The sequence below is a fragment of the Calypte anna genome, chromosome 1 (assembly GCF_003957555.1).
Source record: "Calypte anna isolate BGI_N300 chromosome 1, bCalAnn1_v1.p, whole genome shotgun sequence".
Lineage (NCBI taxonomy): Eukaryota > Metazoa > Chordata > Aves > Apodiformes > Trochilidae > Calypte > Calypte anna.
This window is the reverse complement of record NC_044244.1, coordinates 93600172-93614793: the sequence shown is the minus strand read 5'-3', so window position 1 is coordinate 93614793 and position 14622 is coordinate 93600172. Positions and strand designations below refer to the sequence as shown.

Here is a 14622-nt window from a genome sequence, read left to right as displayed (position 1 = left end):
GATCACCACACATCCAGAAATCAGCTAGGAATGCTCTCCTGCTGTAAGCACATCCCATGGGCAGGTACCTGGATGTAGGGCACCCTGGACCAGCAGCACTCAACCAAGTAAGGCCACAGAGAGCCACACTAGGAGGGCTGAAGCCAGGCAACTGCAGGCCACTGCAATGGCATCAGCTGTTGCTTGGCATTGCTCTGTCAGCACTGCATGGGCAGGTGGCAGGTGCCAGGGACATGGTGGGAGGCTGACAGGGACACGCCCCAGCCCAGGAAACCCAGCCCCTCAGGCATATAGCCAAACACTAGCAAAGGGCTCAAACCAGAGACACTCGCTGAAAGCATTTGGGGAATTTAGAGGAGGACTTGTCTTGGATGTGGGGTGGTTTTGGTTTGGTTGTGGGGTTCTTTTTCCCCAGAAAGGACAGTGGTACAAAGCACGTGCCCCTGAGCCATGCTGTTCTCACCATGCTGCCAGGGCACTAACTGACTAAATTAGCTCAGGGATTCACAAGCAGAAAAACAACTGTAAAACAAGTCCCTTCAAGGACTCCTGAAGGGAGCAACATTTGTGTAACAAACCAGAACAAACACAAGGTCCCTCCTTCCCCTGTTTATTAAACTGACAACCTGTGGGACCAGCAGACAGAGGCAGAGGCTCCTCTCTGCAAGGCTTGTGCCTCCATTAGCCAGCACCCTGCATGCACAACTCCCGTAGCACCACACAGCTCTGGAAAGAATCAAGTGTTGCTACACTGCTCATGTAGAGAGGTCCCTGCAGGATCTCACCTGTTAGCTGGTGCCCATTGTTGTTGCAATGAAAATGGAAAAGAGTAGCATAACTTGTTTTGGGGTCAGAGGGTGCAATACAGGGCTGAAACCTGCATGCTACCTCCATAGATGTGGTGAGTAGATATGGCAGAGTCTGATAAGTGGTAGACATGCCTGGTGGTGAGGAGATCCTGTTATTCCAGCAGTAGGACACAGCCATCACTTGTGTGGCAGGCCTCTGTTCCCTGCCACAGGATGAAACTCTCCTGTCTCAGAAGGAAAGGGATGAAGAGCTTTGCTTTCCAAGTGCAACCTTCTGCCAGCTGTGCCCCAGAGATGATCCTGCTGCCAGTAAGCCAGCCCGCTTACCACTTTGGAGGAGGGAAAGCATCTCTGCTACAGTGATAGAGTAAATAGAAAAGAAAGTTGGAGATCAACCTCAGTGAGCTTCCAACAGTCAGTGTGCCAATAAACATACACACAGGGACAGTTAAACTCCAAGCTTGCAACTCTAATGATGCATGAGTTGCTGTTTACATTTGCAATAGAGAAACTGGGGAGAATGGAATTGCCAGGCCCAGCCCTATCACTGGCAATGATGGTGCTCTGTGGACAAACCCAACAGCTCCCTCTTCCTGGGACTGCACAGTCTAAAACTTATTCTCTTCTTCCCTGGGAAATCAGTACAACCAGACATAAGGCAGGGCTATTAGCCACACAAGACAGGAAAAGGAAGAGGGTAACAAAATCCTTTAAAAAGACAGTATTGCTGTCAGAATCCACAACAGGGAAGCCAAATCCATGGGAAGAAAGATCCCCTTCCCCTATTTTCCTGGGGACAACACCAAATGGAAGTGATGGGAGAGTATGCTTCTTGGATAGCACAGAGTGGGCCAAGCCCATGCCTACAAGGAGCAGGGGATTTAACCTCTTCTGAGCCAGGCATGTGCCCATAGACCTCACCTGGTGAGCTGAAATGCCGCACCAGGGCCATGAGCACTAAGCGCTATTGACCTCTGGCTCTTGGCACAGCCAGCACCTGAGCAGCAGGGCCACCTCTAATCACACCCCAGCAAACTCCCACCCTCTTCTGCTCCAGAGCACAAGGTTGGAGGTCAGGCTGCCCACAGCACTGACTTTGGCTTTCAATCAGGTGATGACCATGTTTAATTGCATAACTCCATACCCATAATCTTTCCTCTTGCCCCTCTGGATCCCTTTACAGGCATTCTTTTTGGCTGCTGCTCAGCCACTTTGGGCCAAAGCTTTCAGAAAACTACCACCAAACATGGAGCATGGAGGTTTTTACCAAGCCCAGTGCATCCAGGGTAAAGTTAGGCTCTAAATAAAAGGACACAGCAGAATTTGTCAACATCCACAGTGACATCCTGTTGAAGATGAAGGAGGTAGCTCCATGGTCAGTGTTGGTTTTAAGGAGAAGAGACTGCTAAGACCTAAAAGCAAATAGACAAGCACAGGGGAGAGGCTACAAGCCCAGATCCTCTGCATGACCTGCATGAGTTCCCTCACCCCACTTGGGTGCCTGGGGTTCAGGCAGCTGTGATTTCCTCTGCCCACAGCCATCACATCACAGGAGATCCTACCTCACCTTCTGAAAAATCTCAGTGAATCAACACTACCTTCCAAACAAAATCAGACATAAAGCAATGTCTTGGGCAAATCCAGATTTACATAGGAAGGGTTTTCTGCCACTTGCTCTGGGAGAAAAAAAAACTTAAAAGAGCTCCCCCTTAAGGTTTTGTTATTGTTATGCACCATCCCAGTTGAAACCCAACTGCTCTGGAATGAGCATGAGCTCTGAGGACTCTGCTCAACCCTGTGGCTCTACCACCTTCTCACTCCCACCCAAGCCAGCCCTCACCAGTGACCTGCTCTGTGCTCACAGACAAGCATCCTGTGGCTCCTCAAGCACCAAAGCATAGATGTCAAAGGAATCAGACACTAAGTAGAGGCAGCAAGGTCCTAGCAGAGAGGCTGCAGGTGGCAAAAGCAATACAGCCCCCTCCTCACCCTTCAGCCTGCACAAGCTGCCCTGGAGCAGCATGGAGGAAAGCCTTGGTCCCCCAGAGGTTTTTTGGAGGGGAATGTCACAAGATGTCTCTTTGGCTTGAAATATCTCAGCGCTTTGCAAGGGGCAACCGCAGAGAACTCCCTGCATTGCAGGCTAATCTTGACCAAACAGGAAGAGGGAATACAGTCCAGGGGTGAATGCTATGAGCAGGCTTTTGTCTGCTTGTGATACACAGATCTCAGAAGGCATGTCCCCTGCCTAGAAGTGCCATTGCAACATACCCACAGTGACCAGGGAGGGGCAGAAGGACAGGGAGGGATGGAGGTTGCATGCTGGAAAGCAAAGGGCTGGCACCAGGCATGGTGGAAGAACGGAAGGGGGGGGGGGGAGAAGAGCACAGCATTAGCTGGGATAATCTGACAGTCTTGGGGGATGCGCCAGCAGCCTACAGATAATCAGGGGAGCTGGCGCAACAGACTTTGAAGTCTGCAGTCAGGTTTTCTCAGCCCGGCTCAGACATCAAAGGCAGCTGGTTACTTCCCCCAATTATGGAGCGGGAGCCGGCCTGTTGCCTGGCTTCCCCAAGGCCAGCCAGCTCAGCCATGATCCCCCGGGCATGTCCTCGTGGGCAGAAACATCCTGATGTAGCACAAATGCCCAAATCCTGTGACTGCTGAAGCCAGGCTCGCTTTGCTGGGAGCTCCCCTCACAGCTACATGGGCTTTCACCTTGGGCTGCTGGAGCCAAGCAGGATCTCGGTGGATAAAGATCTCTCTACTGCCAAACCAAACCACAAACCAGTCCCAGGAAAACCAGACAACCACAGAAGCAGGAGAAAAGCTAGCCTAAAGTGAATAAAATAGCAACCTTTTCTCATGGCAGTGAGAAGGACTGCTTCTGTTATTTAATTCTGCGTGTCCTGGGCCACGGTGGGACATGGCTCCAATGCACAGCAAGGGCAAGGTCTTCATGAGCAAAACCCACTGCAGCACAGAAAGGCAGTTTTAACTGTTTTGCATGGAAAAACAAAGTATCATTGGTACAGAAGTGGAAAGAAAACACTATAAAAAATAAATAATTGACATTTAAGAGCAGAACAGCCTAGGAAGCAGAGAAACACCTGTCCTGTGTAACTGGAGCTTTCTAGGAGTCTAGCACTTCTCAGTAGTGACAGCCAAGGCTGACCTAGGAGGAAAATGCCCACAGCTTTTTTTGAAAACTGTTGTTTGCTCACATTTACACCATCGTTTCTACTGCAAAGAGTCAAGCAAGAACAGAATTGGCTATGGCACAGCAGAGACACCAAAGTCCTTCAGGAAAGTGAGATGTGTTAATATTGCTGCAGCAGCAGGCAAGCACACTTAGCCTGACTAACATGCCTCATTTATCTTATCCTAATAAAAAGTGCTCCTTTTTTTTTTTTTTTTTTATCATCTACCCTCACAAAATGGATCTAAAATCTTTATTTTCCAGAGCCACAGCTCTAGCACTAGCAGTCTTTGTAGTTAGGGACAACAGTGCACTTCTGACATAAATCTCTATGACATCTCACCTTTGATGCACAAAGTGCCACTGGAGACCAGGAGGGATGCTGTACCAAGGGAACCAATCCATGTCTTCCCTGTGAGCTCCTTGCAACACCACAGGAAGGAGCCAGCAAAGAGGTGTTGCTCAGCAGCTGCCCTTCCCTGCACTGCATCAGGCCACACTTCTGGCTGCATACTTGGCTCTGAGATGGCACCTGTTCTCCATAAATCCTAGAAATCCCCCACTGCAGCACATGCAGGGCCAGATAACCTCATGGAGCAGCTGGCAAGCACAGTCCCCTGCTCCTTTTGGATCTTGAGAGACACCAGAAGATGCTATGCCTTGCCCCTGGACCTCTCCACAATGACAAGCAGCATCAGCATCTTTAAAGCAAGCAGCAACCTTAAAGAATTTTTGAAGCAGAGCAGCAGAGGGTTGCACCTGATTGTTTTGATTCCTGACAGACACTGTGAGGGCAGAAGCTGGAGAAGAGAGGAGGGAGGATAAGAGAGAGAAAGTGGGAGAGCAACTGCACTGGGCTGTTGTTTAGGAGGAACTTTAGTGGGGAAATACAGAACAGTATTAAGTGTTGAGAGAGAAGGTAGGTTTTTACATTAAGCTGCTTATTTAGGTCTCTAAGTTATGGAGATGCTGCACTTCAAAACTAATTAGATTGACAGAGCTTGGATTCGATTACAGGATTTCCAGAAGCAAGAGCTTTTAAAATTTTTTTTAAATAGCTGCCCTGGAAATGTTAGCACAGGAATTAAACAGCCATTGCTGCAGCCAATGGTTAAAAACATCTAAGATGAGAAAAACGACAACACCAGCTGTCAAAATCCACTGCACCACTGGCTACAGTAGGGAGCTGCTCCCCTAACAGACCCAAGTATAGGATGCACAAAATACATGCTTCCTAGTGCGAGAAGTATACAGACGGTCTCCAAGGCCTTTTTCAGGAAGCACATGACTCCCTCTGATGACAGCATGTGAACCTGAAAGCACATGGATTTTTCCCCACCCTGAACCTGCTGCAGTGAGCAGACCATATGGGAGCCCTAGGCAGGCAACTGCAGGACTGGGGCTTAAAAGGGAGATGCTGTAACTACCAGAGAGTGGCAAAAAAGCTACCTGGGGAAGCCCTGCCATGTACATAGGCAGAAAGTCCCATCTTTACCAGCCAAGGCACTAATACTCTGTCCAGAGTGTGGTCACCTAAGCACTAAAAACATTGAAGTGCAACACAGCTATGCCCCTAAAGTTAAAAAGCAAGGCAGCCATTGCAGAACTACACTAACAGCACACCTAAGATCAAAGCCTTAGCACATCTACACAAACCGATTCCCTTTTTCCCACTCCAAGATTGTGGGAATAGGAATAGTTTCACAAGGTCTGATAGCAGAACCAGAGTGGTCCTTTTTAAAAGCCCAGATCTGCCAACTTCACTTCTTCTTGAAGCATTTAAGCATTCTTCATCTGTGCATATGAAGCTTCTCTGCAAGTACACATACAGAGGTGTCTGAAGAAACTTAGCTTTTGTTACCCGAGGGGTGTCTAGAATGAGATCTTGAGTCAAAATCTAACATCCTTGTTAGTGGTCTGGATGTGTTTGGCTGCCAAATAACTATACTTGTCCATGAAGCAGGTGTTGCTTTCCTATATCCAACACGTTTCACCTTCCTCGACATCTTGGTAACACTGCCCTATGTTGCCCTCACTGCTGCACAAGCATCCCAAGAGCAGAACAGCAGAACACAGTACAAGCAATACTGCTGCTGCTGGTATCCTTCATTTGCACTAAAGAAGGACATCTTGGCTATAGTAACAGGAAGGCTAAGTCACATTTGTGCTAAGCCAAACAAATTTCCTTCAAACAAAAGGCAGGATCTACAGTGAACTCCAGGGAAAGCCTGCAGGGTACACAGCTTTGATTAAACAGAGATGTCAGTAAGAGTTACAGCAAACGTACAAACTAGATCTCACTTCTTTGTGCTTGGATTGTCAGTCTCAGTGTGAAAGCAACTTTTCCTTCAGAGTTGCCACTTGATAAAGGATGCACCCAGTACTACAACACAGCAGCAGTTATCTTAGTTTTGTGTGACACCTTCCATCGAAGAGAGCCTGCAGCACCTCCCCTGCTACTCCCAGAGACTTATAGAACATCCCTCACCACTGAACCATGGGTCTCAGTGAAGTTGGGAAGAAGTGACACTCAGATGACATGGTGCTGCCACCACTGACACAAAGTAAGGGAGGGTTTAAGCACAGCAATTACATGCCCAAGAGAGCCATTTTGTTAACACAGTCTACAAACAACAGGCCAAGGAAAGGCAACTGGAGGAATGCAGGGGACTGTGGGAGGTAGAAAGGAAGAGAAAGAAAAAGATAAGTATGACACCAGGCAAGGGCATCTCAGCATGCACCTGAACTAGTTGATTAGGTATGTTCTGTTAGCTGTAATTCAGGGCAGAGATGTTATACAAGTAACAAAACAGAGATTAAAATCCATCCTAGAACTGTGTTCACAAAAATGTGTTAGAATAATTGTCAGAGAAATCTTAAAGACACATCATCTGTCTCTTGGCTAAGTAATGACTACAGCTAACTGCTGTGGCTTCCTCTCTCTTTCCTTATCACATCACTAGAAGAAGCTGCTATTAACTTATTCCTCTCTGCCCCTACCTGCCTGGCCAATGCTTCTATAAATTTATCTTGCCTAATTCTTATGTCTTAGGAGAGTTGCACTTTCCTTTACAGCTAATGGTGAGAAATGAGTACTTTCAGTACTTACCTTACACTAAAATGCATGGCTAAAGTAGGTCAGATAAAGCACATTCTTTAGGTATCTGTTTCTCAAGACCCTGGAGTAGCTATCCCATCATAATTACCTTGAGAAATTACTTTGCTTCATTCTAGGTACAATGTTCAGCACAGTGGTTGCTTGTCTGCTCAGGAGCTGAGCAGCATTTGTGTTATGATAGCAAGTAGCTGCTGGGGAGAAAGCAGGCCAAAAATCATCTGATTTAGAAAGAAAATCTGCCCCTTCTGCTCTGGCAAAGAGAATCTGATGTCTCTTTAAAGTCATTTCCCCATCAGAGACGCTTAGGTTCCTTGCTTATTGTCTGGAGTCCTCCTGAGGGCAGAGGCTACAAAACACTGCTGAACTGCAGTGGGCACGGGGCTGGAATTCTGCAGCTTGAGCTCTCAGCAGGTGATTAAAAAATGCACTGCAGCAATATACCCCTGCTCTCCCTCAGAGATGAACACAGAAAGACATGGTCCTTTAGAGATGCAGAGACAACCATTGGTCTAGATAGGAAGGCAAGAAGATATTCCAGGAGGAAAGAAAAGGGAAATGAGAGAGTGAAGACAGAGGGAACAAAACATAGAGGAAATGAGCAAACAAGACTGGGGACAGAAGGAAAGAGGATGTACCTGAAAACCAAAGGGGAGTTAGTACTATTGTACTTGCATTCAAAACCCGCATTGGGGCTGTAGCTACACACAGCTTCCATGTATCTAGGCAGATGCTAAGCAGCATGGATATATTCTTTATTCTCCATAGCCCTAACATTGCAGTCACTGCACATCATGCATCATGGGGGCAACAAGAATCACAGAATGGTTTGGGTTGGAAGGTCCCTTAAAGATCATCTAGTTCCAACCCTCCTGCCATGGGCAGGGACACCTCCTACTAGATAAGGTTGCTCAAGGCCCCATCCAACCAGGCCTTGAACTCTTTCAGGGAAGGGATATTCCAGCTTCCCTGGGCAACCTGTTCTTGTGTTTTATCACCCTCACAGCCAAGAATTTCCTCCTCATATCTAATCTAAATCTTCCCTCTTCAAATTTTAAACCATTGCCCCTTGTCTCACTACACACCCATGCTAAATGTCCTATCCCAGCTTTCTTGTAGGCCCCCTTCAGTTATTGGAGCGTTGCTGTAAGATCACCTCAAAGCCTCTCCTTCTCCAGACTGAACAACCCCAACATCCTCAGCCTATTTTGATACAGGAGGTACTACAGCCCTCTGATCATTTTTCTCTCTCTCCTCTGGACATGCTCAAGGAGCTCTATTGTCCTTATTTTGGGGGCCCCAGAACTGGACATAGGACTCCGGGTGGGGTGTCACAAGAGCAGAGCAGAGGGGGAGAATCACCTCCCTCAACCCACTGGCCACACTTCTTTTGATGCAGCCCAGGACACAGTTGGCTTTCTGGGGTGCAAAGCAGACACTGATGGCTCATGTTAAGCTTCTGGCTTGAGAAAGGCAACACCAGTCCTGTCCTCTCAGACATTTCTGGGGGTTCTAGGATTCCCAGTAACCAGTACATTTGTACCACTAGCTCTGTTGGAAATGCTCTGGAAGCATTCTCCACCTTCTCTCTAGCACTATCCTTTGGGCAACTTTCAGGAACTTTTGGATCTTTGAGACTCCTTGCCAACTGCTTAATATGCCAAATAATTTTCAGGATTATACAAACAAGGAAACAGAGCATGAGCCAGGTTAAGCTGCTAATAAGAAACAGAAGTTCATGTCTATCTATCTGAAGTTTCATTATTAACTTCTCAAGCCAGCAGAGGTGCACCCACACTAAGTCTGTGGTCTAGTCTAAGGCCCAATACATGCTGGCGTGTATATAAAATCCCACGAAACACCAAATATAATACAATACTAACTTGCTTTCACAAAATCTGCTTTGGAAAGTTCTGCCTTTCTATCCACCCCTTGGCAGAGGTGGAGGCAGACATGCACTTACACTTCTGGTACTCTGCGGAATGCAACTTGGCTGCCAGGCAGAGAACAGCTTGTCTTTGTGGCAGCTCAGGAAATCCACAGAACCTGGCTTCCTCAATAACCCAGGCATTCCCCTGGAGCTCTCAGTATCAATCATCTGCTGGCTATGGCCTAATACCATTTTCCTCAGTAATGGAAGGAGATCCCTGGCCAAGGGCCGTTCAATAGAAGGCTACGTGCAGTATTTAAGGTGCACTTACCTTGCACAAGAATGAGCAGTAGCTTTTTCTTCGGTTAGAATGTCCCACACTTGGATAGCTGCTAGAGGTTCTTCCTTGAAACACCATCTCTCCTGATACCTGCTGTGCAGACCACAGTCCCTCTGTGGTAATCAGAGAAATGTGGAAAGTCTTCCTGAAAAGGCAAAAGCCATAACATTTCCTTGGAAGAGTTGTATGACTAGCTTCAGCCTTCACACGATAAAGAGGAGGCAAGTTCTCTCACACATCATACTCAACTCCAGTCAGCTTCAGACCAGTGGAGGTTTTAGGACTGGTCAGGGTTCTGCTGTGGAATGACCACAGGCATGCTGCCTGAGCCTGTTGACACAAAAGTAACACTGGACAGCTAGGAACCTCTGTAGGTAGACAGCCAAGTTGAACCCATGGCAGATATAAGGTGAGGCTGGAGGCTTGCTAACATCCATCATCTACTGCAACACTAGGACAAGTTACTTGTAAGTATTCCCCTTCATCTCCACGCTTCAAGTTTTGGCTTAATTTTCTTTTTTTATGATAAGATTCTAGCACACTTTCAAGTACTGTATTAAGATCCAGGTCATTCCAGGGGATAGGGGAGGCAATAGGATTTCATAAAGCTAATCCAAACTTACCAGTAAGCTGTAACCTGCACAGCTAGAGGCCAGCAGCTGCTGTCCCTCAAGCATGCCACTCATTACTCATGGGCACGTGTGTGCTGAACATCTACAGCTGCCAAAGGCTTTGCTGAAGGATTGGAGACCATTTATATTTTATCTCAACTGATGGTCTCTGTTTCCCCTTAAGAACTTACAGCTTGGTGCCACCTCCCAGCTTCCCACAAGCACGCTCTATAGAGGGCATCTTTCCCTGCCAGCTGCAACACCACCATCTGAAAAGAAACCACAGATACACACTTTGCTGACAACTGGCCTGCACTGTAGCCATCTTGGACACAGCATGCACCAGTCTGAACAAAAACTGACTTTGCCAAAGCCTGTCCTGTCCTCCCCAAACCAGTTTTGCCTCAAGCAAGTTCTTGTTGGAGATCAACTCACCTCCTTGCTATACTACACTTACATGCTTGCTGGGAGGAAAAATATCCCAAATTCAGCCATTGGCAAGGTAAGTTTACTTACTTACCAAGGTAAGGAAGTTTACTTCCAACACTATTGATTTCCCTTGGAAACAAGAAGCCTCAGGAAGGGTTCAAAGACAACTTAACATCTAATGCCCAGGTTTTAGAGCATATGTTGAACACACTCCTAAGTGACTCCTGGCCCTAGGTAATCAAAAGGAAACTCCCCCAACAAAAAGGTTGATTTACAATGGGGTAGAAACAGGATAGATTCAGAAACCAATTACATTCCCCAATTTATCACACAAACATAGGCAAATATTTAAAACTTACTGTAGAATAGGGCTCATGCTTATTTTTACAAGGTAAGCAGTGCTGGGAACAGGACTGTAAGGTTTACGTTTGATACCCTTGTTTCAACAATAGTGTCTCCATACTCCATGCAAGTAAAGAACAGCCCATAGCTCAAGCATCCAAACGTACAGCACAGACATAATCAAAAAGGCTCGCTCTTTATTTTAAACATAAAAAGAAACATTTTACACAGCACTGTTAGAACTATTCGGTACCTGCATTCCAGAACTGTGCCAAACACTTTATAACTTTGAAACTAAAAGAAAAGAAAGAAAATATCTTGCTCTTCTGCTATTTGATGTTCAAGCTTGTCTTGGACTGAATTTCCAAGTGCCTGGAGGAACTCACCAGCTTAACCAGGAGATGCGGCAACGTGAACAGAGGAAGATCAACGTGAGCCCTTAGGATCCTTTAACAATACCACAGGCTGCAGCATAGAGGATATGGATGCTTGCACTGCATCTGAGGCAGCTTACTTGCCTGATACTCTGCAGGTTTAATGCACAACCAGATGCACACACATCTTCACTCACACAAACCATGGTCACACAGGAAATAACAATAAAAAAGAAACCATAAAAAGTGAAATAGATATTTCTTTTTCATTTTCAGAGAGACAAGATTCCCATTCTATTTTTTAAAAAGGGGGATAATACAAAATTGGCACGATTAGAAGGAAACTGGGGGGTAGTCTAACCCCACAGCTTATAGCCTTCCAAATACAGCGAAGGTGGAAGGGGATGCAACGTTGCATTCCAATGGGCTGGCAGCAGTACGAGCTAGCAGGAAACTTGCTTTACTTGGAATGAAAAGATGGTTTGTTATGGACCATGAAGGAAGGCCAGCATTAGCTAAGGACATGGGGACCTTTCTTTAGAGCAGGGAGGTTTGACCAAAATAACCCTGAGTTTTTTCCAGCAGGGAGAAAATGTGCTATGGTGTGTGCTTGGAAACAGCTGGCAGTTCCCTGCTCATTCAGTCCCTCATTATTGCATTACAGTCATGACCCTCTCTCCCTAAAACTTAACCAAGAGCACATAAACATGGACTAAGTCTGGAAGGACAAAAAGTGACTGATACTGTGCTTCAGACTTCATCACCACTATGCACCCCTCCCAAGATGCCCCAATGCCACAAGCCTTCTGTGAGGAACACAGATGCTAATGCAGGAAAGAAGCTGCTAGATCTTGGGAAGGACAGCCAGCATCCCAAACATAAGAATGATGTTTCAGGACATCCAAGGAAAAAGCAAGATTTCACTACATTAGACAGATAAGGAGCGAAAGCAAGCTTCTTGCTATCAAAGAAATATGAGTGAACCCTTCCTTCAATTTCATTCCTTTGGAAAGCACTGCTACAGATTTCTGGGCTTTCAGAGTGGAAGCTAGAGACTGCATCTGCCATGTTCCTCAGCAGAAGCACATACATCTGTCTTCAGCATAGAGCTCTTCCAGTAGGGAAAACATCAGGCCAGAAAGAAAAGATATTATGAATGTTCAGGCAGAAGTCTTTCAGATGTTTACAGACCTCGGCTGTCCCACTTTTGAACACCACATGAAATATCTTAGAGAACCAAAAAATAAGTTGCAATCCCCAACACTGCAAATCAAGTCCATTTTAAGATGTCTCACATTCAGCTTCCGAAAATCATTGGACACTTCTATGTATACACATATGTTTACATGTGGGTTTGCATACAGGAAGAATAACAGCCTTCTAGAAAAAAAATCCTCACACCAGCCTCAGAACAAAGGTCACAATGCAAGAGAGGAAAAAACAAATAAAACAAAACAAAACACCACCACACACAAAGAAAACACAAAAAATCCTGACTTTGGAATAGTAACACTGTTGAGTGCAAAGTTCCACAAATAATAATGCAAAATGAAGCCTTTATAGCACAGATCTGGAGCTTCCCTGGAATGTGCAGTGGGATGAGCTATTAGTGAAACAGACCGAATACATACTGAATGTCTAAGATTGGCAACAGCACACCATGGACACTACCTTCTGTGTATGCTCTCCTTTAGCATCTTTTATCTTAAAAAAAAAAAAAATCTGCAAAGGATTGAGCCCTTGTCTCAACTCTACATTTCTCACCCTTCTTGATGCAAGTCGAACTCTGGTTGTGATGTCAGGTTGCAGTATAGTCCTACTTCCTTGTTTGTTTATACACAGTATCTTTATTCTGACTTTTATTGCTTAAAACACCAGCTGTGCTGGGAAGACAGAACTGCCTGGAAAAGGAGATGCTCTCATTCAGGAGCTAGATAAGTGTATGTGGAAGACCGAAGCAGGACTTCTGTACTATAGCACCTAGGAATAGGTCTCAAACCCATGGGGAGAGCCCTGCTACAGGTCCATGCACAAGACCAGGATGACTGGAACTTGAAGGATTCTTGCTGCTCTCTTGGGCATGCTCCTATTCCTACCCTGAGCCACGCTTCAGGTACTGCAGATCTCTGACTCCTCTCATGGGTTCAAAGGTTACGACTGAGTGACTGGAAGAAGCAGCAGTGGAGTCTGTCTATGCATTTGGTAATACATAGTTTAAAAATCTTCTCTCAACGTGATCAGTTGGCCAACTACAGAAAAAGATCCTTCCATTTTTTTTTCATAAGTCACAGCATCACCAGTGGGGTAGGTCTCCCACCTCTCTCCTGAGGCCAACAGAAGTCTGGGCCCTTGCCTCTAGACATGATGTGCCCCCTTGCCACAAGCAGAACAGCGTCTCAGGCACAAAGTGAGCAGCTGTAGTGGGGAAAAAAAGAAGGTGTGGTGGGGAGAAGGTGTCCATAAGCAGACTTCCAACAAATGCTCCTCAGAATTGAGTCTTCAGAGTTGCCAAGTTAGCCCCTATTCAGCATATCTAAAAGAGCTTTGAGCACTGAAAACAAAAATTTAAAACAAAGCTTTAAAAAAGTGTCTCAAAGATCTCCAGGCAAGTTATTTTTGGGGGTTAACTGCAAACCCTTTGAAAGCCAGGGAAGAGGAGACATACCATGAATCAGTTATTTGCTGGAACAGCATTCTGAGGCACCAGCAGAGGAACCTAATCCAGCCTTCAATCAGACAAAGAGAAGTCAAGGTCAACACCAAGGTGGACACAGAAAGGGAACAGGAAAAGCAGATTGATTAATACAATAGAAGTCTAATACTTTCTACCCATTGGCCTGCCCATCATGGCTTCATATAAGATAGCTTTTCAAAAGGGAGAAAAAATAAAACAAACATCAAATAATTAAAAAAAAAAACAACTGACTTTTGTCACAGGGCCTGCTGGAAGAAGGCTCAAGAGTTTGCACATTAGTAGGACATGATCCTTATGCAGAAATTACTGCTAGAAAAGGAGAACTCCAAGTCACTGAATATGGCCTGAATGCTCTCAGGACATGATGTGTAACAAGGAGAAGCTTGAGGTCCAGGATGAAATCAGAGAGAAAATGCTCCATCTTGTTTGGGCCCATGAGTGAGTGTCTCAGCACAGTCCAAGAACCCTGTGAGTCTCTCACAAAATGCAAGTGTGTCTGGCTTCCACGCTCAGTCCATCTCCATTGACATTAGCCGGCGACGCTCTCGTCTTGTTTCCTGCACTTCCTTCTTACAGCACCAACGGGAGCTGCAGTAGCCAATGAGGCAAGATAAGAGTCCAATGACAGTAGCCAGACCAATGCCAATCAACAGAGGATACTTGAAAGCATTCAGAACTGAAAAAGGAAGGCAAAGTAGTTAGACATCACTGAGAAAATTCAGAGATCTCCTTTATTTGTTTTTGCCTTACAAAAGAGAAAATCCCACATTATTCAGTCATGGACAGCTTAATCACTTCATATGGAAATTACCTCATTTCCCTTCTTAATTTCTACCTT

The 14622-nt window shown here is 45.8% G+C and overlaps 1 protein-coding gene across 2 annotated transcripts in view; it reads right to left on the bottom strand.

Moving 5' to 3' along the window:
* Positions 1–10895: 10895 nt before the first annotated feature.
* Positions 10896–14622, bottom strand: part of PTGFRN (prostaglandin F2 receptor inhibitor) — a 68416-nt gene continuing 64689 nt past the window's right edge. For both annotated transcript variants that reach the window (XM_030469004.1, XM_030469005.1), the window contains one exon: positions 10896–14460. In XM_030469004.1, the coding sequence (XP_030324864.1) occupies positions 14294–14460 (167 nt within the window). In that variant the 3' untranslated portion in view covers positions 10896–14293. The remainder of the gene's footprint in view (positions 14461–14622) is intronic.